The 25,105-nt window shown below is 37.2% G+C and overlaps 1 protein-coding gene and 1 long non-coding RNA gene across 3 annotated transcripts in view; both read right to left on the reverse strand.

Annotated features, from left to right (window-relative positions):
- Positions 1–2,190: 2,190 nt before the first annotated feature.
- Positions 2,191–25,105, reverse strand: part of LOC139937327 (atrial natriuretic peptide receptor 1-like) — a 42,667-nt gene continuing 19,752 nt past the window's right edge. The window contains exons 3-22 of the mRNA XM_071932431.1: positions 21,039–21,194; positions 20,438–20,573; positions 19,390–19,484; positions 18,135–18,276; positions 17,474–17,558; positions 16,972–17,089; positions 16,004–16,054; positions 15,357–15,434; positions 14,579–14,692; positions 13,619–13,690; positions 13,008–13,176; positions 12,060–12,212; positions 10,379–10,547; positions 9,961–10,107; positions 9,679–9,802; positions 9,155–9,223; positions 8,565–8,739; positions 8,097–8,195; positions 6,986–7,077; positions 2,191–2,244 (exon numbers count right to left, since the gene is read on the reverse strand). Of these exons, the coding sequence (XP_071788532.1) occupies positions 2,191–2,244; positions 6,986–7,077; positions 8,097–8,195; positions 8,565–8,739; positions 9,155–9,223; positions 9,679–9,802; positions 9,961–10,107; positions 10,379–10,547; positions 12,060–12,212; positions 13,008–13,176; positions 13,619–13,690; positions 14,579–14,692; positions 15,357–15,434; positions 16,004–16,054; positions 16,972–17,089; positions 17,474–17,558; positions 18,135–18,276; positions 19,390–19,484; positions 20,438–20,573; positions 21,039–21,194 (2,298 nt within the window). The remainder of the gene's footprint in view (positions 2,245–6,985; positions 7,078–8,096; positions 8,196–8,564; positions 8,740–9,154; positions 9,224–9,678; positions 9,803–9,960; positions 10,108–10,378; positions 10,548–12,059; positions 12,213–13,007; positions 13,177–13,618; positions 13,691–14,578; positions 14,693–15,356; positions 15,435–16,003; positions 16,055–16,971; positions 17,090–17,473; positions 17,559–18,134; positions 18,277–19,389; positions 19,485–20,437; positions 20,574–21,038; positions 21,195–25,105) is intronic.
- LOC139937639 (uncharacterized) lies at positions 4,019–6,639 on the reverse strand. Of its 2 annotated transcripts, none has more exons than XR_011786075.1 (4): positions 6,603–6,639; positions 5,674–5,792; positions 5,129–5,257; positions 4,019–4,527 (listed from the first exon to the last, which is right to left on the reverse strand). It is a non-coding gene; the product is annotated as an uncharacterized lncRNA (long non-coding RNA). The 2 variants fall into 2 exon arrangements; XR_011786074.1 differs by having other exon boundaries at positions 5,674–5,795; positions 6,603–6,633.

The raw sequence follows: 25,105 nt of genomic DNA on the forward strand, positions 1-25,105 counted from the left end.
AGGCAAGCCAAAAACAGACTTTGGAAAATTTGTTTCATATTTTACTACTTTTGCGAGTGGTCCCAGATCGAGAGGAGCGTGACTGAAATGTTTGAACAACCAACTATACGTTTTATACTACACATCACGTTACAGTTGATGCCCTGATTGTTGACGAGCGCCCTCATTTTATGGTTGGCCATCAAAGCACGAGACAAGGTTTTTGTAAGTTCAAGTTTATCAATATTGGTAGATTCCCTCAATAGTATATCAACCCCAAAGGTATTCAAAAACAAACATAAATGAAGAACCGCCAAATGAAACGTGAAACCACGTGCTTGGGTGATGACAAGAGATAACTATATCAGGCCATATTTTTTTAAGAGAAAATGATACTGCACGATATTTCTACAGCCGAATTAGTGAGTGAAAAATTGTTGTAATTCAGCCTTTGTGCTGCGAGGACAGTTTCTGTTTTAATAAAACTTTTTATCTAATCTATCTATATAATTAGTGAGTGTGTTCTACTCGGTAAAAACAAGATTAGAACTGCCATTTGCAATCAATGTGATATTTTAGTTGTGTTTTATTACAGGCATAACGGTGATTTCAAGTCGGTGTATTTTGTGAAATTAATTAATACTTGGTGCAGTATAATCTTTGGTTTAACTTTACCTGGCTATATTCAACTAATCATTGTGTTAATCATTAAACGTATATATCAACAAACTTTCAGAATTTCCTCTGACTTTAAGAATCAAGTGAAAATATGTCTTTCTAACAGTCATTGTAGGTTGTGAAGTTTTACAAAGAACAAAATGAGGTTGGGTTTCGATTACACCATTTAAAAATAACTAATTTATAGCATTATTATACCAGTCCTTTATAAATATTGAAATAAGTATGCATATTTAACATCATGAGTGTGCCCAGTCATTAGACAATAAAAACAAATTCAAGATTTACGCAGAGAAAAAAAAAAAAAAAAAAACACGTTAAGCCCCTTTTCAAAGGATATTTTTGTGCTCTTTGAAGGTGACGATGTTCAAGAAACCATTGAACGATTTTTATCTGGAATTGAACTTTTTTTTAACTTGATACACAAACATTATACCTGCCATGTAAAATACGGTGCAAAATGTGCAAGCTAAATATGCAAGCTAAATTGGTTTACGAACACTTTTATTTTAGTTTACCATAATGTGGCCCAAAATAATCACCAACAGACAAAAACGCATTAGACGCGTTCCCTATAACAAACATGAAATTGTAATTTTAATATTGTGAACAAAAGAGGGTGTTTCCATTCACAGATGCATTTTTGGCAAATTTTCATTCGCGCAGAATTAGGCAGCAAACATACAAGCTGTGCCAACATACACAACAGCCTGGTTAGCACGCACATATGTTGGTCCAAGACATCACTATCTCGTAACCTGGAAACCTAGTTGGTCCTGACCCATGTTTGGGTCAATTTGACCCGGATTCTGTCTCACTTTGACCCGGATTCTGTGTCACTGTACAATTTTACACTGTAAAATTTTATATTTTTACAAGTGACAAAAAAACAAAACAATAATTAATCTATATAGGTTTTCTCGGTCAATTTCGGCAAATGAGCAGCCAATTTAATCACCCCGCTATTCTATTTCGAGCGAAATCGAATGCTACTGAAAGGGGTTATTCGATTTCGTTTTATGATTAGTCAAATGTAATGTTGCGTAATTCGATTTAACAAAATAACCCTTCAATTTAACTTCTCATCAAAGCAGCATTTAAATTCGCAGACGCTTCTTGAGGCGTGTTTGTCACGAAAAAGAATGACGAAACGCTAAATTGAACAGAGTGCTAAAGGAATTTGACTCGACTCAAAACAAACGAAATTGAATGGCCGAATTCTGAATTTTAAACGCAGTAATAGCTGGAGAGGCAAAACAACTTTAATTCGAACGCATGGAAATGAAATTGGCTGCTCATTTGCCGAATTTAACCGAGAAAACTTATAGTTAATTAAAATAACAAAGGATCCGAGTTGAAATTCCAACAATGAGCCAGTTTTTGGATCAGCCTGAACTTAAAAAAAACCTACAGTTTTTAGAGTGAGTAGGCCTAAATTCTTGAATTTGGTTTGTGGATAAACATATAGAAACCCCAAACAGGTGCATTAAGGTTTACAATTGATCACAGATCAGTCCTCTTGAACTGCATGAACTAAGGTTGAGATTGTTGTCCGATCAGCCAGAATGTCCTCTGTTTACCTTTACCCTGCAGTGTTAACGAAATAAGATTTGGATTACGAAATTCAGTTTGATCAGAAAAACAACAATGTTTTAAATTTTCATCACCGTCAGTAACGCACTTAATGAAATAGGCTTGCCTGGAGCGTAACAATAATTATGTTCAATATCACATTGAATAAGAACAGTTATGCAATGTGGAATAAATTTCAGTTATCCAATTATTTGTGAAAATCCACTCAACGCAACAACGGGGCTCAATTTCATAATTCCTTTGAGCGGAACAAATTACTTAACGGAACACGTTGCCTTTGATCGGAAGAGTTGGTCTATAAAAAGCGTTTGAAACCGTTTGTTATAAAATGCATATGGTTAGAAAGATGTTTTACAAGTAAATTATAATGATCCACACAAGTATCACTCAAAATTGCACGGTTTTCCTTTTACGTCGCGAATTTTAACACAGTCGGCCATTTTTTTTAGTCAAAAATTTGACTCCAATGAATTACCGACCATGTTAGTCGACGAGGTAAAAAGAAAACTACGCAATTTCGAGGCACATTTGTGTAGATCACCAATTCTACTTTTACAACATCTTTCTAACCATATGCATTTCATAACGAACCGTTTCAAACGCTTTTTATAGACCAACTCGTCCGATCCAAGGCAACGTGTTCATTTAAAGCCATTGGACACTTTTGGTAAAGAGTGTTGTGCAAGGCCTACACTTCGTGTACCACAACTTATATATGCAATAACAAACCTGTGAACATTTTAGGCTCAATCTGTCATCGGAGTCGGGAGAAAATAACGGGAAAATCCACTTTTTGTTTTCCCACGTTTCGCTGTGTCATGATGACATGTGTTTAAAATAAAGCCGTAATTCTCGCTTTCTAGAATTGATATTGTTTTAATGTTTTCTCCATTAAATCAAACCCTGGGGGGTGTTTCATAAAGCTTTACAATTAATCGTATCTCCCAATAATCAATCTTATCTCCCAACAATTAATCTTAAACTACTCAAATTTACAATTAATCTTATCTCCGTTTTATAAAGAAAGTTAAGATCAATATCAAACTTAATTTCACTCTGAATCAATCTTGGCCTCACACATGGTCCTAGATCAATTGTAGGAGTAAGACAATTAATCTTGAGTGACATGTGAAAAATTAATTAACACTAAAATTAAACTTTTTGGGGAACTGTGTGTAGTACTTTAGTGGGGTAAACATGTCATCTCGACAAAATGATGGCGTTTCAACCTCTTGAAGGGAAAATAAATGCTTTGTGCAAGGAGAGGGATTTTGGAGACGAGAAGAACCCTAGTAGATAAAGTTTAGTGATTTGCAAGTATGGCTGCAGCATTGCGAATACACTGCATCAGGGTAATGCTAAGGATAACTTTATCATCTGAGAAATGAATAGTATAATTTTCATCAATCCAGCAGCAGAGCAAGATACACAGAGAGGTTGTTCATCAATGCAGGATTCCCCCCTCCCCCAACTAGTTGACACAGAAAATCATTACATAGGAGAACATTGTAGCAGCTGCAGCTGGGGATTTGGTTAGAGCAAATAATGATTATTGGCATATTCTTTGTTTAATTCTTGAATTCATGTAAACACTGTAAGAAATACAAAAACAAACCATTTTATTAGCGATTTATTTTCTCTGAAGAAGCAACTCTTTTTCAAATGTTTATTTATAAAAAGAATTTAATGTTACAAATGCTTTTTTGAAGAGATAATTTATGTTGTACACATTAGTATTTAAGGCTTTGCATGGTGTGCATAAAATAAAATGCAACCATTGCAAAACAAACAATATTGTTGCTCCACTTTGTAAAAGCTTTAGGTTAAGTTTAAGAAAATTTGCAGATGCAGTTTGAGTAATTCTTTTTAGATGATCAGTTCACATTTGTATAAATTTATTCTCGTTTACTTGAATTAGGTGAACACATGGAAAGGCTAACAAAAAGCATATTATTGTGAAGTTCATAATTTATGCTTAAATAGATAAACTTATTTGTCCATACTTAAAATGAAGACACTCTTAATAAATAGTAATTCAGATAAATACATTGAATGTACTGTTTAAGATATTGTCAAAGTATTTTAAAACAACAATTTCTAGACCAAACAGAATACAAGTTTACTAATGCAAAGAGTTACAGACATACTATCATGCCTCTCTGGACATCCAAAGTCTCTTACATAAGCTCAAGCTTCCTCTGTTTGTTGATGTTGCTGCTGCTGCTATTCAACTGTTCACTTGGATTGCAACTCTTGAGAAATTTGAGATTCCAAATCCTAAAAAAGAAATATAATAAAAAAAAAAATCATAATTGTTCTGAAACTTATTATAAAATGATACAATGGTGATTGATAATTATATACATGCATATAATTTTTAAATCCAGAATTTCAATTGAAGTTGAACCCTTTTTTAACTCATCCATCTTTTAGTAATTGGTTCTTGATATCTACACTCAAAATGTGCTAAAAATTGATACATCCACAGCATGGAACAACATCCCTTCTTTCATTAAAGCCGCTTAATCCACAGACCAATTTAAAAAACTTCTGAAACACATTTTTCCCTTTTTGAGCTTTTCTCTTTTTCTCATTCTTTTCAAACATTGTGTATGTAGCTTTTCCGATAAGATTTTGTTGTTTATTGTGCATTTCAGTTTTTGTAAGCGCTGTGATATAGTTTTCTATGGGGAACGTCTCCAAATACCTGTTATTATTATTATTATTGTTATTGTAATGAAAAGTTAACAAAATAAAATGCTTCCTCCTTTGTGAGAGTAATTACAAGTTGGATTAAGTTGGACAGTGAAACTGACACTTAAACATTTTTACCTAATATCACCAGTGTAAACTTGACTTGGAAGTAACTGGGTCTTACCTGCTGCACTTTCAGATGGCAACGGGTCTGTGTCTGACTCATGTCAATAGATTCCAAATTTGGTTTGAGGAGACAGGGCATCTAGGAAATGTTCAAGAAGAGTGTCATCAACAGGGCTTGAACCTCCTTCTAAAAATATAAAGAACGTTCATATGTTTAATCGTGCCGCTACGACTACTAAAAACATAGTCGTGACTACTTCAAATAATTATAGTCTGTGACTACCTGAACCAATTGTGTCGTTTACGACTACTCACGACAACATAATTTACTTACGAAATACAATCAGACATAAGTGGCACAATCCTTCAATCCTTTCAACTTGAACTTTACTATATTACGCCTGCGGCAAACATTGCCACAATCAACACATCTTGAGAATTAAAAATTAGTCTCAACTAGTGTCGTAGTCGCAACTTGCGACTTGTCGAGTACAGTAGTACAATTAACTAGTCGCCCAGCCTACAGTGTACAACATAATTAGTGGCAGACTTACTTGCTTACGACCAAAATATAATTAACAAATTAATTAAAAACAAATTTACCTTGTGTGCACAGTGTGCTGACTTTTCAAAGAGTATCTTGTTTTTTCCCGTTACAAACCCACCAAGAGAACGTTTTTCAGCTGTACAATTGTTATTTCCTGGTTTTCACATATCTTTCCCTGCTGAATGAAACAACATATTTGTTATTATTTAAGGCTTTAGTTTTAGTACTTAAAAAAATAGTCATTACTTGCAAGTATCTTTGAAATATCCCTGTATAATTAATTCACACCTACAGACAATTCTGATCACTGAAAATTCCAATATATTGGCATTTTGAAATTAATTATGAGTTGACTGGCTTTTATTATTTTATATATAGGGCCTAGCTAGACTAGAGTACTACTACTAGATAATAAAATAATATAAAAATATGAATTAAGTTAACCCACTTGTCACAAGTCCTCAAAATAACACCTTTTATGAAAAAAAATCAAAAAGGAGACACATCAATTGATCATTATCCCATCATTATCAAAAGTATCGTTTGTCAGACATCCACAATAAATACTTATTTTTTCTCCAAAACAAATAGAATAAAATATACCAATTCATTTTAACAATTACATACAACAACAATCAACCCCATTAACGTTCTATTACTGCCTGAAAATCAATATAATGAAGTCAAACCAACTTAACAAATTTCATAGCTAATAAAACTATAGACACATCCCCCTCCATTGTGTGCACCGTAATTAGCAGTGTGTTTTGATGGGTCACTATGCACCGCTAGCCCCCACGCCGTCACTGGCGATTCACGCTGAAAAACAGCAGTTTTTAAGTCGGTAAAAACCACACATGTGCTTGGTTTATTTTCATTCAAGAACACTTAGTAAGTCCTGTGAACATAAACTATAAAATAGCAAACTATCAACGTTCTAATCCAACAACAAATCATAAAAGAATCGAATTTATTTTCTACTTACCACGGTTCCACCACTCACAGTGAAAACAAGATGGCCGACTTCAAAAAAGTTTTGAGAGCCCAAAAGTGTGTTTTGGGTCAAAGGTCGCGCTTTAGGCTCTGTCAATAATATTGAAGCCTTAAGATACAATTGATATCAATTTTTTCGTACGCTCGATTGATCTTACGCTAAGATTGATTTTATGAAACAGATTTTTACAATTAATTGTAGACTAAGATTGATTCAGACTTAAGATTGATAGTTAAGATTAATTGTATTATGTTCTTTATGAAACACCCCCCTGGTCTGCCATTATCATTCAATCAGCTCATAACAAATTGTCAAATGAATAGATGTATCAATAAATCATTTAGTAAACAACTTGTACAAGTTGATTTGTGTACCTTCATTTCAATTTCTCCTCGATCCTTAATGATAAACTCGTCAAACTCTTGCAGGATATGTCGGGTCGTATCGCTGATGTGTATCTTGAGTGCTTAAGAATGAAAACACGTCAAAGTGGAGAGTGTGTGTTATAAATGGTGCTGGACTAGTAGATCGTATCTAAGCAGGCCCGGACATCACTTGATCGACAAGTGTCAAATTAAAGATCAAGTACCGGTTTGCTAACAATTAAAAGTAGATATAGGCCTGTGATACACAACAACAGTGAAGTGGCATTTTGTAAAGCTGAGCGTTTCAGAGAACCAGACTCAAGCTCTGTTTTTATGATGAGCAGAGTGCGAGTTTATAGACACTGGACACTATTGGTAGCTGTCAAAGACCGGTCTTCTCACTTGCTGTATCTCATCATAATTACGCATGAAATAATAAACATGTGAAAATTAAGCTCAATAGGTCATCGAGGGTAATAATGAAAGAAAACACCCTTGTCACACGAAGCTGTGTGCTTTCTGATGCTTGATTTCGGGACCTCAAATTCTAAATCTGAGGTCACGAAATCAACTTCGTGGAAAATTACTTCTTTCTCGAAAACTACGTCACTTCAGAGGGAGCCGTTTCTCACAATGTTTTATACTATCAACCTCTTTACTCGTTACCAAGAGGTTTTATGTTAATACATATTTTGAGTAGTTACCAATTGTGTCCACTTTCTTTAAGGTTTTCCTCAGAATAGCAAGCTACACAAATTTAGTTCACAGTGACGCATCATTGGTTTCATTACCATATTAATATATAATAGTTTATGAATGGGTAGGCGGCGTTAGCTTTCGATCCAAAAACAGACAATATTTAGGAGGCATAAACAAAAACAAACAAAAATATGGCTATTTATAGCAAAACAGAGAAGGAGGATACAGGGAAGGTATTCAGAAAAGACGGGGAAATTAAAGCCAATCAAAATTACAAATCAGAACCAATGGTATATGATTATATATAATTAGAAAGAAAGAGAGAACAACACCAGTGCAAGTCATCTATATGCAATCGAAATGCCAATTATGACCCCATTGTTTGTATCATCAAAGGCACTTTATCCAACAAGAGTTTTACCTTCTCCGTTTGATTCCATTCTTGACGCTGTGTTGACTGTGTCACCAAACAGACAGTATCTGGGCATCTTAAGACCAACCACTCCAGACACGCATGGACCTATTGCGAGGAAGAATAAATGCAATTTTTAGCATGACTTTACACACTTGCAACACTTGATTGTGACATGTAAACGATGAAACATGACCCTATAGATAAAACTTGCGTTTAAGAATGCATGGAACTTCTAAAAGGCAAACTGGGTAAGGTCATTGTGGATTGTATCATGCCAGCGAAGGGAAACACAACGTGGATATGTTACATAGTTTGCCCAAGAAGAGGTACCTTAATTACCGATTGGAAACAAAACAAATTATAGTACACAATATTAGAAACAAACGTGTAATACCTCGGCTTCTATGATAATTATACATGACAGTGATTGTAACTCTGTTGATAACATAAAAAAAAAAAAAAAAAAACATTTACCCGAGTGTACTCCAGCCCGTAGTTGAAGCTTCCACTCTGGTCTGTGTCTAACTTTGAAGGTTCCCACTGCCCCAAGCAATGAAAGCGCCATGTTGGCGATTTCTCGCGCATGGGCAGAGCCGTTGCGGATGGGCAGGCCTGACACCACCATATAGGCGTCTCCAATCGTCTCGACCTTCAATAGAAAAATCAGTTTTTTTAACTTAAATTCTTTGTTTGTTTGGTTATGTACTTATGTACTTATGTACTTATGACGTCTAAAACACAATTCATTTTGGTTTGTACCCATACACCGATGTGTCTTAGCACTGTAAACTCAGTACTTACCCGAGCTCTGTGCAAATCACAGGCATAGTACTCGGGTGGGACTCGAACCAAGGACCTTTGGAATTCTAGAGCAGTGTCATACCAACTAGACCACTGAGATTGCCCGGTGGATAGAGGCAGTTCGATTTCTATGTTTTAGCAGCGGGTACGGCAAACAATTTAACATCTATTAAAACACAAGTATTGCTCCAAAACACATTCTGCAAGCTCCAACACTGTTCACCCCATTCCAGACAATAGTATATCATTGGTGCAAGACTTACCTTATATACGTCGAAGTTGCCAATAATGCCATCGAAACAGGTATACAGATCGTTTAACAGAGCAACAACCTTCAGAGAGATGATATTTTGAAAACAAAAATCAAAAGATCAAAATGAAGGTAAAAATGTCACTGACACACAATAAATACAATTGCTGACTACTCAATCACAATTATACACGTTTATATGAGTAAACTGCATTGAGTATTTACTCTGGGTGCGTTCGTAAAGCTTTCCTGGGTCGACCCCGCAGTGCTCACTTGGGTGAGCCCCTGTGACAAGAGCTAATCGAACGATCACACTCGCCCTCTCGTGGTGACGGCGTGCACCTCAGGTCACCCCCAAGTGACACACTCCACAAGCAGGGCAGTGGGGGCTGACCCAGTGAGCCCCGTAAAAGCTATTCGAACGTACCGGGCAGACCGGGGTCGACCCAGGGAAGCTAAACGAACGCACCCAATAGTAACCAGTGATTACTTCCAATACTGCTGAAGGAGATACCAACGAACAATGATTTGACCCACCTGCATAGGGGTACTGCCCGATGAAAGCTCAGTGAATCCCACGATATCACTGAAGAAAATCGTCACATTGTCATAAGACTCTGGGTGTACCGTGGATCCCATTTTAAGCTGATCGGCCACCGACCTATAATTCGTAATAATCTTAAATCAATGAGTTTTATTTCATATTCAAATCAGTTTAAACGGTATTTTGTTCATCAATTCTGTTTACCAAAGTTTGCCCTTTAAGTGAATAAAAACGTGTTATGTGAACATAATCATGAGCTTATTGATGTATCTTACTTCGGCAAGACTTCATAGAGGAGCGTCTCAGCTCTCTTCTTCTCTTCTAAGAAGGCAGAGGTTCTCTCCTCTACAAGACCTTCCAAGTTACTGGCGTAGAACTCCATACGAGATAGCAGGTTGTCCATGATACCTCCCGAGACATTCCTATTGAAATCCAGAAACAAAACTTAAAGGCACCGGACACTGTTGATAATTACTCGAAGTAATTGCTGGCATAACAACTTAATTGGTAACGAGCAATGGAGAGATGTTGATAGTGTAAAACATTGTGAGAAACTGCTCCCTCTGAAGTACACGATATGATTTTGTGAGCACAGCATGATAACAGATAACATTCATTAATTTATTTGCACGACCATTTCTTTCCAATCAATATCCCTTTATTTAAGGGGGCTTAGTTATCCAGCAATCATACTTGCAAATCTTCTTCATGTTGGCCATGAGTTCATCCACTGTGGGTCTTTCCTCTGGTGTTTCATGCCAACATCTTGCCATAATAGCGCGCATTTCTGGGTGACAGGCTTCGGTTGGGACGTGGGGCCGGAATGGTTGAGTTGAATGAGACGCAATCTTTTTCAAAATGGCTGAAATTGGTAAAAAGGTAGTAACATTTAAGACAGAGGGTATAAACTCAAAACAAGAACAATAAGTTGTAATAATAGTTTTTAGAGTGTGGTATACAGTTCATATCTAAAACGCAGTGGACACTATTGGTAATTACTCAAAATAATTATTAGCACAAAACTTTACTTGGTAACGAGTAATGGGGAGAGGTTGATAGTAAAAAAAAAAACATTCTGAGCAACGGCTCCCTCTGAAGTGACGTAGTTTTCGAGAAGGAAGTAATTTTCCGCGAATTTGATTTCGAGACCTCAGATTTAGAATTGAGGTCTCGAAATCAAGTTTCGAAAAGCACACAACTTCGTGTGACACTGTGTTTTTTTCTTTCATTATTATCTCGCAACTTCGACGACCAATTGAGCTTACATTTTCACAGGTTTGTTAGTTTATGTATATGTTGAGATACAGCAAGTGAGAAGACTGGTCCTTGACAACTACCAATGGTGTCCAGGGTCTTTAACAACCTCTTTTTTTTTTAAACAATATATACAACATGGAGACTGAGAGTAAATAACCGTTCGCAAATATTATTGGTTATGAAATGAAGATTTTCTTTTGCATAAAAAAATAAAGAAATTTCAGTATGAAACTCCACAGTTTTTTTAATGAAAATTGTTCATACAGACACTTGCCCTTACGTTCGAAGTGTGCAATAGGAAATGGCAAATGATACAATGTGTGGAACACCATTGCTACAATTTCGGTGGTCCAGATCAATATCCTCGCACGACAACTCCTTTCGGAAATTTCGTCATTCAGTTTGACAATTTAATATAATTCATTCTTTTCAGTAACATTGCCATTTTCGTGCTGCATTGTGACATGGAAATTATTCATTATTTTATTCAATAAGTCCACCTCTCAATTTCTGAAATTTGATTCAAACAGCCATTTCATCTTTTCGGCAGTTTGACCGATCCAGTCGATAGTTTTAACATTCGGTTTTCCTTTATTGATATTCTGTTTTGCAAACCATTTAATTACTAAATTGAATTAGATTGCCATTTTTCGAACAGAGTTATAAATATGGCAGGGTTAAACGATCCAACCAACTACATAGTGAGCAATGGCGTTCAATAGAAAGAGCTTGGCAACCTTCGCTCTAGTCTCGTTTAATAGTTACATTGGAAACGCAAGATGGCGACACCATGTTTAATAAAGAATATTTCTCCAAGTCGCAGAAATAAGAAAAAGAACAAAACCATACATATGATTGATGTGACATGACTGAAAAGGTATGTTTAAGGATTTTTCTTGAAGACTGCAGTTGAAGATGATTCCATGATGAGGTAATTTGTTCCATTCCTTTTGGTCCAGCGAGAGTAAAAGACCTGGAACCGGTTGATCAAGTATAGATAGGTCTGTGCTCACCGAAAAGGGATTTTTTTTAAGAGGACCGCTGATCGTTTCTGCCAGGGGTATAAGAGAACAAGAGATCGGAAATATAATTCGGAGAAAGGGGAGCATTTAATCACCTTCTACGCCCTCAGTCTCTCGAAACTCATTCTCGAATGGCGGACCTCTTATCGCCACCTCCTGCATGATGATACCAACTGCATAAATGTCACCCTCTTTCGTGTGGTTTTCGTTTGATTTTCGAATGAACTCTGGTGGTTTCCACAGCATTTCTGCAAAGGACACGACAGGACCACATAAATTGACTGAGCTCTATAGCACATAATCGCACTTCTAAGGAAATCATTCCAAAAGATGAAACTTATATTGAGGGTATAGACTGTTTGGTATTGACAAGTTGTCCTGAAACGTTCATCCGTTTAACCACTCGATAAAACAGCAACCGAGCCCCCCCCCCCCCCCCCTTTCCAGTTTGATACATCGTAAAAATGTGTTAGTCCTAGTTTCGGCAAAGCCTCTAAGACTAAAGGAGGGATCCCGTAGTGCCGCTATTATCAGAGTTAAGTACAACACAAATCCTGTCTGATTCATTTGTTGTTGAGTAAAGCCAGCCCGGTTCATACTTCCTGCGAATGCGAATGCGAAGCTAATTTGACTTAAGTTTGACGTCACAACCCTGCTTTCAAACGATATTTGCAAGTGAGTTGAGCAAAGTTGAACTGACTGCGAATTATTCGTTGCGAATTTTTGTGACGTCAACATTCGTATCGCATTCGCATTCGCAGGAAGTATGAACCGGGCTTAACGGTGAAAATAGTTCGTCCCATGCTATTTTAATTCACTTACAACGATGTGTTTAAAGTACTGTATACTCAGTACTTTCCCACAGTTCTGTGAAATCAAAATCACAGGCATATTAATCGGGTGGAATTAGAACGCACGACCTTTGTAGGTCTAGAGCAGTTTCATACAAACTAGACCACCGAGATTGCCCGGTAGATAGAGGAAGTTCGAACCATATATTTTAGCAGCAGTAAATGAACATCTATTGAAGACAATGAGCATACTTTTGAGGTGTGTTTGTTCATCACTTTGGTCGGATAAAGCATCATCCCTGTAAGCAAGGAGACCAAAGTCTGTCAGTTTGACCACGAAGCGGCTGTCCACCACGCAGTTAGAAGACCTCATCCTGCCGTGCACGCCTAGCTCACTGCGGTGGTGAAGAAAACCCAAACCCTGGGGGATGATAACAAAATGGCAAGCGATGTTTAATATGAAGGATAAATCTATGAACCCTCGTCGGACGTCGACCAATGACAAAACAAAAAGGGAAACGAAGGAATCCACAGGGGAAAGACTGAGGTGTTCCACAATAATTGTTGTGCACAAGTATGTGGGAAAATCTTAAGTAGGCCTACCGTGACAATGGAAAGAACAAAATATGTTTCCACACAGGGATGCAAATTTGAGAATGTGTATGTTATGTGGATGAACTCCGTAAAAGAGTGCGATCAAGGACAAGTTTGACGCAGAATATCTCAGGTAGTCTTGTTCGACATGCATTTTAAGAATTTTTTGTGTAGAAATTGAGTTATGCTCTCTACCGGGGAACTTTAAAAGGCAAACCTGGCTTTAATCTAGGGGGGGGGGGGAGCATTTCACTTTATCAGATACCCACCTTGATGACGTCAATTAACAATGAACTCTTAAAGTCAGAATCCAGTTTTATCGCGTCGTTTTCGAGAATATCCTGATCGTAAAGAAAGTAAAAAGGTAAATTAAGGATCATTTGTTAAACTGTATATCTAATTCAGATAAAAGAAGAAGAATATAAAACCAAACACCAAACATACATCCATTTCGGGCGAATCAACACCGACGGAATCGTCATGACCAAAAAGACATGACTTATCTTATGTTATAGCATAGGTCAAATAACTACGACTTATAGTTATCGACAGGCTGCTTTCATTAACATGACTTAAAACATTTATGAATTATTAAATCTTAAAAAACGGAAGTCTTATTTATGCGATAAACATAACTTTATTGTTAAAGATACTGGACACTATTGGTAATTGTCAAAGACCAGTCTTCTCACTTGGTGTATCTCAACATATGCATCAAATGACAAACCTCTGAAAATTTGAGTTCGATTGGTCGTCGGAGTTGCGAGATAACTATGAAAGAAAAAACAGCCTTGTCACACGAAGTTATGTGATTTCAAATGCTTGATTACGAGACCTCAACAATTCTAAATATGAGGTTTTGAAAATTACTTCTTTCTCGAAAACTACGTTACCTCAGAGGGAGCCGTTTCTTACAATGTTTTATACCATCAACCTCTCCCCATTACTTGTTACTAAGTGAGGTTTTATGCTATTAATTATTTTGAGTTATTACCAATAGTGTCCACTGCCTTTAAGTCATAATGTGACTTGTACTTAATCATAGCTATAATATCAGGCATAGCATGTTTAACTTCTTAGGGTTTTCCCACTCTGCCCCATGTACCAATTTTTGCTTGAAATACAACAATGAGTCGGGGATGAGACGGTTTGGTCTCGACGTTTCGAACAGTTATACTCTGCTCGTCTTTATCAACTGATGTTCAAGTTTGATGAGTATTGTGTTTTACCTGAAGACTACCCTTGGGGCAATACTCCGTTATGATCATGTCTTTGAAATCATCTGGTCCATCTGTGCAGGCTCCTACGAACCGGATAATGTTGCTATGCTCAAGACGTCTCAACTGCAAATGATTAAACAATAACACTTTTAAAAACAGCGAACTACTGTACCTTTAATAACAAAAAAGGAAAGTTTTCTTACAGGGGTTGGTCTAATGCTTTTCTTTACACGGAATTCTAAAACAGACAAACTTTAATTTGTAACTTTGACTAGGTTGGATTAGTTTTTCAGACGGCGAAAATACATAAAAAAGTTTATGCTAAGACATTTGTTTTACTTTATGAACAATAGATAAGTCAAAAACATAGAGTACTAAAATCTAGTTTGTTCCGTTCCGGACTTAGGGTTAGACCAGCTTTCTGTAAGAGACCTCGGTACAAACGTTTCCGTTTTTTTTATTTATTTTTATTTTTTTTAGTTAATATAGAAAACTTATGATAAAGGGCGGACAGAATAGTTTTAACTAAAGGGGGCCTATATTCGTTACTCCAAAAGAAAAAAGAAAACAAACAAACATTTTGTTTTGTTTTACTGCAGCTAACTTTGAGTTAACAGCAACATGAAAAGTACGATCGAGGTCCCTGCTGAACTAGCATTTTGTCAAAGCCTTCGTGGCTTCTGTGCTTGGTCTCCCTTACCATTCGCTTGGGAGAGCGGCTCCATGAAGCTGTCCAAGACATGAACGCCTTGACAAAAGGCTAATGCTGAATTAGAGATCAACTTACATTTCGTAACTCCAAGAGCACACTCCTATTCAGGTCGAGTTTGTTATTCACTATGGGTTTCAGGGCAACCACACGACCCTGATGGGACGATATCAGGAAATAAATTAAAGATGTTTAGTACAATTACAAAATAACTGGCTCAAAAAATAACAATATTATACAAATAATCTTTAAAATATGTGTTAGATTAATAAATAAAATTAACTATAGGTCTTGACGCATCTTTTGTGACACAGTTTAAATATTTGTGTAAACCCGGGCTAGTAAAAAAAAAACGTTGGAGTAGTTAATTAAGTGTGGTCAAACATCCACCGTTCAGAACATCAAAAACACATTACAAAGAGTAAACAAACGAGTATTTACAGCCGATGCAAAATAGTGTAGAAAGAAAACAGAAGTTTCTTGAATCATTAAAGCTTTCGAAAATTTGAATTCATTCTCAAACTTATTGTTCGTTTTTATTTTGCATGTGTAGGCATACCGGTAACAAACATAACAGCGGATGTGATATAGGTGTTTTGAATACGATAAAACTATCTCTCAAGTATTTGTTATCTTCTTCACTGGAAGCAATGTTGGGTATTAGCTTTTTTTATCTTAAACAATAGGGTAGGAGTCTAAACAAAAAATGATATAGTTAGGCCTACCTCATATTGAGCAACTTTGGTGAAAATTTGTCTTTGGTTTGCGTCTCCCGTCTGGCCAGTCTGAAATAAAATAAAATAACACCACTATAGTAACAAAGTGGAATTAATCATAAGTCATGTCTGTTTTGACTTTTTAGAGATGCTAGCGGAGGCAGATTTGAAAGGTAAGTCAAATATTTTTGGAATTCATAAAACGGGTATGATATGTTACAATCTGTAAGCTTTACTTTTGTTCATTGTGATTTTATCCTCAACTATTCTGTATGAAACAAATTATAAACCGCAGCACATATTCAAAAAAATTATATTTAACATCAGGATGTTCTTAATGTAGTGCAGTGCTTAAGGACTCTTTCTCTGTACACAGATACAGAGTCACTGTGTATAATACGAAAGTGTAAGGCCACCAGGGCGATGCAGTTCTAAGAGTTTGCCCTTGAGTGGTTTGATTGTTTAAAATGCTTCACCGAAGCAAAGTCAATATCCACATCGGTCAGGTTTGAGATACAAAATAGAGTCAAACACTTATTTTGCTCGAATTGTTGCATAAATGCGTTAAGGGCAAACGTTGCTCGTGCACTGGGATTGTTAGTCTGAACCTCTGACGTCATACTTCGAGGCTCGTGCCTTACGCCAGAGATCTGGGAATGACAGGCGTTAGGATAAACGTACTTCGTGCATTGGGACTGTAGACTGGTCCCCTGTGCTTTTCCTCAATTATAAGGACATGTGTCGGCTTTTAATCTGTACGTCTGATTGAAGTGAGAATCTCCATATCCAATGATGCGAGGTCAATGTGATTATGGACGTGGGTTCAACAGCATATCTCTGGTGTTATTCACGAGTCTCGAAATTTGACGTCAAATGTTCAATCTTTGGGATTGTCTACTTTTAAAACGACTTTACCTCAGAAAACTATTGGTGGCGCCCTTCATTGGTAAATGCCCCCGTATATAATAACTTACAACAGACAGTGAGAGGGATCGAATCGAAGACGCCACTGATTTGGAAATATCGTTAACAACCAGATCAGAATATTGGATTTTCCATGACATGTTCATCAGCTCGGCATTCAGCTTCCATTTCCTGCGGATAACCAATAAACAAAAATATATGTAACAAACTCAATTTTTCAAATTTTAGTTGATGAAGAATAAATATGTTTATGGTGACACATTGCTTTTTCAGAAAATAGTTCCGGCGTAGTGTCCACAAAGAACTTAGGACTAGTCCTATCAGATTGTAAATTCGCTTGCCTAGTCCTAAGTTTGTTGAGTAACTCGTCCTAAACTCGAGATATGAGATCCACCCCGTTACTTTGACATAGACCATTGTTAAATGTCTTGTTTTGTTTTGTTTTATTTTTGTGTACATCGGTAAAACAACGACCTGCTTTACAATTTAACTAATTAATGAGGTCCACGTCAGTATTTTGCTCTTTTGTTATAAGATGGTGGAGCTTTACTTTACCTGTAGACGAACATGATGCCACATGTTGAGATTATGAACACGCTGGCAGCCAAGCACGAAGAGACTATCAAAACAGTGTTGCTCTCTTTGAACATGAAATAAAACATTAAGAAAAGTGTACTAATAATTATAATCAACGTCTTGCAAGGGACCTCAATTGTTTTCACGATAACAGTAAAAATCCGAGTTTAATAGAAAAGAGCACCTCAAATTATTGAAGAAAGTTCCAAAACACTCAATATATAGACGATGATGACTACTATTCTCACTTGGTGTATCCCAGAGTAAAGTATAAAATAAAAAAATATTTTAATCTGTGCAAATTTTGGACTCAATTACCTGATGTCGAGTATCAAGCTCAATTATTCTTCCCATTAAATATGACGAAGATCTTTCCAAAAAAAAAAAAAAAGTGAGTAATTCGAGATCGGTTACGACAAAACTTAAGACTCAATATTAAGCCCGGTTCATGCTTCCTGCGATAATGCGATAGAAATGATGACGTCACGAATTCGCAACGAACACTTCGCGGGGGTTGAGCTGTGCTGAAGCAGCGAAAACAAATTTGTGACGTCGAAGTTACGTCAAATTCGCATTGCATTCGCCAAAAAAAAAGTATGAACCAGGCTTAACTCGTGAACACCAAGACAGGAGTTTCTACCTTCAGATTTGCAGACGGGGTTCTCATTGTAAAACCCACAGAAAGGCTTGTCCAATGGTACCTCACCGGGAGGGAGCCCGTGCCACTTGATCTCCCTATAAAACTTTGCCTTCCCGGACAAGCCAAAAAAATCAGCAACAACCTGAATAAGAAACATAAATCTTTAACATTAACAAGTTTTTTTAAAACTTGGTGTCGTTGAGGTTACCGGCTTTCTTCAAAAATATAATTAACATAGGCCAATAAGTTCAAGGAGTTTCAAACTTCTCAAGAAAGACCACGGAAAATACTGGCTTCTTTTTTACAGCGCTCATATCGCTCAAGGCACCTTAACATTTATTTATTATTTTGTGCTTTTATACTTATTTTTGTACACTTTGTGCTGTTCTGGTCGAATAAATAGTAATAATAACAAGCATTTTCCTGCAAGGTATGAGGGACTAACGTTTGCATTATGAGACCTACCTAGTCCTTTTACATATCACCAAACAATTGTTTACAGGGTATTTTGGCGCAATGTGCTGCCAATCAAACCTGGAACAGCGGGGAGAACCCCTTCTCTTTTCGATGTGCACTGGATATGTCATACGCAACACACGGGACCAACGACTTAACGACCCATCCGAAGGATGACGCATCGTGGTTTAAGTGTCTTGCTTAAGGACACAAGTGTCAATTAGGGCTCAGGCTACATTTAGGTGCCGCACACACGGCCGAAACTCAAGCCCACACGATGCTGATCAGAAACACCAGAGCTTGTGTGCGGTGCTCTTGGCCGATTGGCCACAACATGCCACAAACCGGCTTTCTTCACAAGTTAAGTTAACCTTGCTCAATAGGTTAAAGGAGTTTCAGACTACTCAAGAAATATTTTAATCCTATTTTGACTCTTATCAAGACGAAAATATGTTCTCATGTTTTGAGCCAATTGTTTTCGATTCCGTGGACCGAAAAGCTATTTCACATAGCGTACCGGCTCAGCGAGAAAATGGACGCTGCCATAAGCCCCCTTCAAATAATAATTCAAGAATAATTATAGTAATCTCACAAAGAGTGCATCTGTGGACCTAAGAGGCCGCTTTCAAAGAGCGCATTCTACTCAAGATACCATATACCACTCAATGAGTGGGTTGTTTTATTCACATTGGAGCTAAAAGTTCAAGGCTTTTGTCGCAAAAAAATCTAATCCATCGGTTATCTAAAGATCTAGAGAAGGGTAGGCTTTCTGCACAACCAGTTTCCGGATTATCCCTACCTCGTACACGCCATTTTCAGTGTCAGTCATATCCCATAGGGAATACACGGTCGCTCTGTCTCCGTCTGGCGTCATGTCAACCTCGCCACCGATGCCTGGAATTAAGTATTTAATGCATTCAATCAATTAAGGTAACCAGTTTCAAAAAAGAAGAAAAAGAAGAAGAAGAGTTTACACATTTGCGGGACACTTGAGTGCATATCTGATGGAATGTGTGTGCGGGTGTGGGGAGGGGGAGGGGGGATGGAGTGATGGGGAGAGAAGACGTATTAAGGAATAATTTGTCACATTTTGGATCTTTCACTGGTCCGCCAGAAGGGGAGGTCAATATTTTCTGCAAACGTTCAATTAAATCATATGCCTATCATGATTGGTAACTTTGTTTTCAACAAATTCAACGCTATCGTTAAATATAATTGTGTGTAACATTGTTACAAACAGTAGGTACCTGTTTGTGTTTGCATTTATGGCTTTCCATTAAAGGCAGTGGACACTAATTGTAATTTCTCAAAATAGTTATTAGCATAAAACCTTACTTGGTGACGAGAAATGGGGAGAGGTTGGTGGTATAAAACATTGTGAGAAACGGCTCCCTCTGAAGTGACACAGTTTTCGAGAAAGAAGTAATTTCCACGAATTTGATTTCAAGACCTCAGATTTAGAACTTAAGGTCTCGAAATCAACCATCTAAACGCACACAACTTCGTGTGACATGGGTGTTTTTTTCTGTCATTATTATCTCGCAACTTCGATGACCAATTGAGCTGAAATTTTCACAGGTTTGTTATTTCATGCATATGTTGAGATACATCAAGTGAGAAGACTGGTCTTTGACAGTTACCAATAGTGTCCACTGTCTTTAAGGTTCCCAGCCTCGGTTGGCAAAAACTCAGATTGTGACCTTGCACTTAGCCTTTTTGATGTATGGTGGACACTATAAGAATGTACTGCGTGGATTGGGTGCATACAGACAAATGTACCCAACCCAACAAGTGCAGTGTGATGTGTCACCCATACCTAAAAATGGTTTATATAAAGGTATATTTACCTCTGAATGTTCGGTTCCACATCTTCCCCCTTAGTGCTAGACCATCCCGTATGTCACCTCCCTCGTGTAGTGTCTCATTGATGGCAAGTGAGTACAGAATCAAAGCATCATGGAATGACGACGCAAAGAAATTATTCTGTGTATTAAAGGTTTACACAATTATTATCAGGTGTTAGGATAGAATCGTCTGCTCAGGACTATGTCACTTACTAATGGGTTTGATAAACTCGCTTTTGCATATCAAGCTCATCTGAATTGTTGATAATCCTGAATAAAGATTCTTTTCTAAATCCAAAAATAATGTAGATGTCACTTATCCCTAATACAGTTGGATCAGAAAATAATATGGCAGTAACATCTAGGCCCTACATTATTTTTGAAGAAAAAAAAACTCTTGCTTTCGCATGGTTTTGGTTTTTCGCATGAACATTTGGATCGAGGGTAATCTTAAAAATTTAGTTTGACAAAAAGAAAACATTTTTTTTAAGTAAAGTAGTGTCGTTTTTTTTATTTCTTCCCAAAGGAACTTTGTATAGTCGTTGCTCAATCCAATTAATTATGAACATACAAGGGGGTCCATGGTATAAAGTGGATGTCATACCTCATCCCCTGGCTCAAATGTGATGTTATAATCTTTAAGCACACGATCTGCAATCTCACGCTGAAAGTCAATATACTCCTGATTCTTTGGTTCATACACACGGATCGTCATTAATGCCCGATAAGCGCTCTTCAAAATCTCATCATGCTCATCTCCCTGAAAAAACCAAAAGCATTTACTAAAATCAATCAGGACATTTCGTAGAGAATCATCAAAGAAAAACCTTCGCATTTGATTGTTAATACTATTTTGATTACTATATAATTTCGAAGTTATAAGCGTCGGTTAAAAGAAAGCATAAACATCCTTCGATGACAAAGTGATCTTAGGATTATTAATATTTGATTAGATTACTATTTTGATTGCTAGGGGCCTATGTAATTTCAACGTTTTAACCTTCGGTTAAAGAAAGCACCAGCATTATTCGATGGAACTGTGATCTTAGTATTAATAGGTACTTCGATCCAATGCCAACACTGCGTTTACATTGCGGTGCTTTTTTGTTCAAGATTGGAAGGAAAGGCCAAGCAGTCGCTGTTATAATTTGTTGTCATTTAATTTAAAGGCGTAACAACTACGTCCGTGTACCATGTTGCCGGACTTTTGAGGTTAAAATTAACTAGAATTTATTTTTTATAATTATAAAGGCCGAGTCACATTGCAGCGATAACAAACACGACAAAGATCACGACGCAAAGAGGACGCTTTATATTGGTTGAATTGCTCCATGCAAAAAAACACACACGCTCAAGCTAGACTATCGTTAGGCCTAAAGGCCCTGTCACACCATGGCGTAAAGCCTGAACGTATGCCAACGTATGCACAAAATAGTTCGAAAGTCCAAGAACGTCCAACTTTCCAACGAAATGCATCGAAAAAGTCGACATCGGCGTTGGAAAGGACGTAGCCATAGCGTATCCATAGCGTATTGAACGTATACATAGCGTATGACTCACGCATTGATAACGTCTAATAACAAAGTTATGACACCGTATCACAGCGTATGAGTAACGTATGCCTAACGCATTCGTAGCATATGTTTGCCGTGTTCAACGTATCCTCAACTTATTCTCAACGAATCCTCAACGTATCCTCAGCGTACAACGAACACGTGACCTATGCCGCTGTAGAACGTATAAACACCGCTCCGATCTCAAGCACATCGATCCCGCCGATGGCATGCCTCCCAAGAAGAAGCAAGCAACCGTTAGCCGATGTACATCAACGTATACTAAACTACGAGTAACATTCCTCTAACGTATGCCAGCGTATGTCAACATGTGTCTAACGTACCATGAACGTACGGGAAACTTATGCGGGCTCGACGTGTTCAAAATTTGAACAGCGTATCAGTGCGTGCTTTTAACGTAAACGACGTATACCAATTTACCCCAGACTTACATCAGCATACACCAACGTATTTTTAAAATTCCGCATACGTTGGCTTACGTTCAGGCGACACGCCATGGTGTGACAGGGCCTTAAGTTGCAACGCCGGTAGCACGCTAAGCGCTCGTTGGTGTTTGTTTGTATATTAAATTATCTAACCGGTATGGAAACGTTCTATGCAAGTTACTTCAACGGTATGTGTACGTCCAAAGCTTTGTATACGCTTAAAAATAAGATAAAAAAATCATCGATAGTTCAGCGTATGCCAACGTTTTGGAAAAATGTTCATACGTCGGCATACGCCAGCTGACGCGTGAAGGTGTGACAGGGCCTTAAAGACAGTGGACACTATTGGTAGTTGTCAAAGACCAGTCTTCTCACTTGCTGTATCTCAACATATGCATAAAATAACAAACCTGTGAAAATTAGAGTTAATAATGAAAGAAAAACACCGGTCTCTTGTCGCACGAAGTTGTGTGCTTTCTGATGTTTGATTTCGAGACCTCAAATTCTAAATCTGAGGTCTCGAAATCAAATCAAATCAGTTTTGATGCTATAAATTATTTTGAGTAATTACCAATAGTGTCCACTGCCTTTAAGCGACAACAAAAAGGTAAATCAACATACAGGTAAATCACGGCCATTGTATACCATTCTAGATTTTCTTTGACTTTTTTCATTTCTTCTATACAACCTTTGTATTTATAGTTTAGACATTCATATTCCAAAATTGGCAACAACAAACGAACGTTTCAAATATATATTTTAGCATAACAAACATACTACTAACAGTGGCAATTTAAATGGTTACACACCTATATTCCGACATCCCTGTGTTCCAACACACCTGTTCCGACAACTCAGCCTATATTCCGACATCCTATGTTCCGACACCCCTATATTCCGACATCCCTATGTTCCGACACCCCTATTGTTACAAATTTAATACATGTATATTAATAGGCCTATAACGTTAAAACCATTTGCAGAGGAAAATGTGAAGCTTTAGTGCCAAACTTAGACTTGAACTAGTCAAGGACATGAAACTCTTATACAAATTCAAGTAATATATTGCATTTTTCCATTAACTCTTAAATGTAAAAATAAAAAGCTTCCGTCTGTACGTGGGTTTGTGCTTATTTCCCAACGTTATGTCAATACGCGTAACAGCTTTTTATAAACGGGTCCTTCATTCCGTACTCGTAAAAACATAACTGAAATAAATTACCGAACCGTTAACTATTAAAAGCATTGACATTCCGTTGCTGTTATTTACTTTCCTTTATAAACAGAAAGTAAGACAGAAAAGACATAGAAGGTTTAAAGTGGGGCATGTTTTTTTTTTAAGTATAGATTTTCTCGGTCAATTTTGGAAAATGAGCAGCCAATTTAATTTTCATGCGTTTGAATTAAAGTTAGTTTGCCTCTCCGGTTTTTATTGCGTTTCAAATTCAGAATTCGGTCATTAAATTTCGTTTTGAGGCATTCCAGTTCCTAGCACACTCATTATTTTCAATCATCATTCAGTTTAGCAAAGCTGGTTCGACTAGAGATTTTGCTGATTTAATAATTTACAATTTCGTAAACAGGCAATTAATTTTGCTCAACGAGGATTCAAAGTACGACTAAAGAAATACGAATGAACAGATAAACTTTAAACGGAAAACTGTTTCGTACCTTCACTTTGAAATCAAACGAACCTTATTTTCTTTATTTTATGATTCCATTAGACTTTACCTGGGGCCCCATAAGGTACTTTTTCGGGAGACTTTTTATGGTTAACTGACCAAGCCCTGATATTATTTGAATGTTTTTTAAATCTTTTTTTAAATGTTTTCTAAGTTTTGTTTTGTGTGTGTAAATATTCCTCACCCATCTATTCGCGTGCCATACACCTTGGCAAATTATGTTCAAGAGTGCCAAATTTAACCGCACACCTTTAACATTTATAAGGAAACAACAAGTTAACCAGGCATTTTTAAGATTGCACAAATTCCAGAATTGACTGCCCCAAAATGAAATTGAATGACTAAACACACGCCTCAAAAAAAAAACTCCTGCGGATTTGAATGCAGCTTCGATGAATGGTTAAATTGAATGACCCTTTTCAGTATAGGCTTGTGGTTGATCCTAACGTTTCGTGAAATCGGCCGCTGGTAATTTTCCGAAATTGACCGAGAAAACCTACAGTTTAAAGCAACGGCATTTTGTAGTGTCAGTCATTGTTCAAATTGGCGGTTATACGGCTAGGCTATGGCTACCTCTGGATTCGCCGCGTCATCGTGTGCTGAAATAATTTATAATGTATCTCTGCACTCAAATCCAAATCTTAAATTAACGTAGTTAGAAAACACAATGAACTAACTGAAATTAACCAACTTGAAAGTGAACTGTGACCTTTTTCGAATCCACGGCTTCGGCACCAGACTCGGCTCGGGCTAGCTTGGCCCTGCGGCAGTTTTGACAATTGTGCTTTGCATATGCGCTCAGGGTTTCAGACGAGAGCACGGAACCTGAAGCCAAATCCAAATCCAAAGCCGTGGTTTCAAAAAGGGCTTTGAGAGTTATTTACCTGATACCACGAGTCTGCCCCGAATGACTTGGTGTTGTTAGTTGGATGGTAACTTATGAAGACGTAGTTGCCGCCCACCATTCCAAGATTGTGCGCGCTGATCATG

The sequence above is a fragment of the Asterias amurensis genome, chromosome 5 (assembly GCF_032118995.1).
Source record: "Asterias amurensis chromosome 5, ASM3211899v1".
NCBI lineage: Eukaryota > Metazoa > Echinodermata > Asteroidea > Forcipulatida > Asteriidae > Asterias > Asterias amurensis.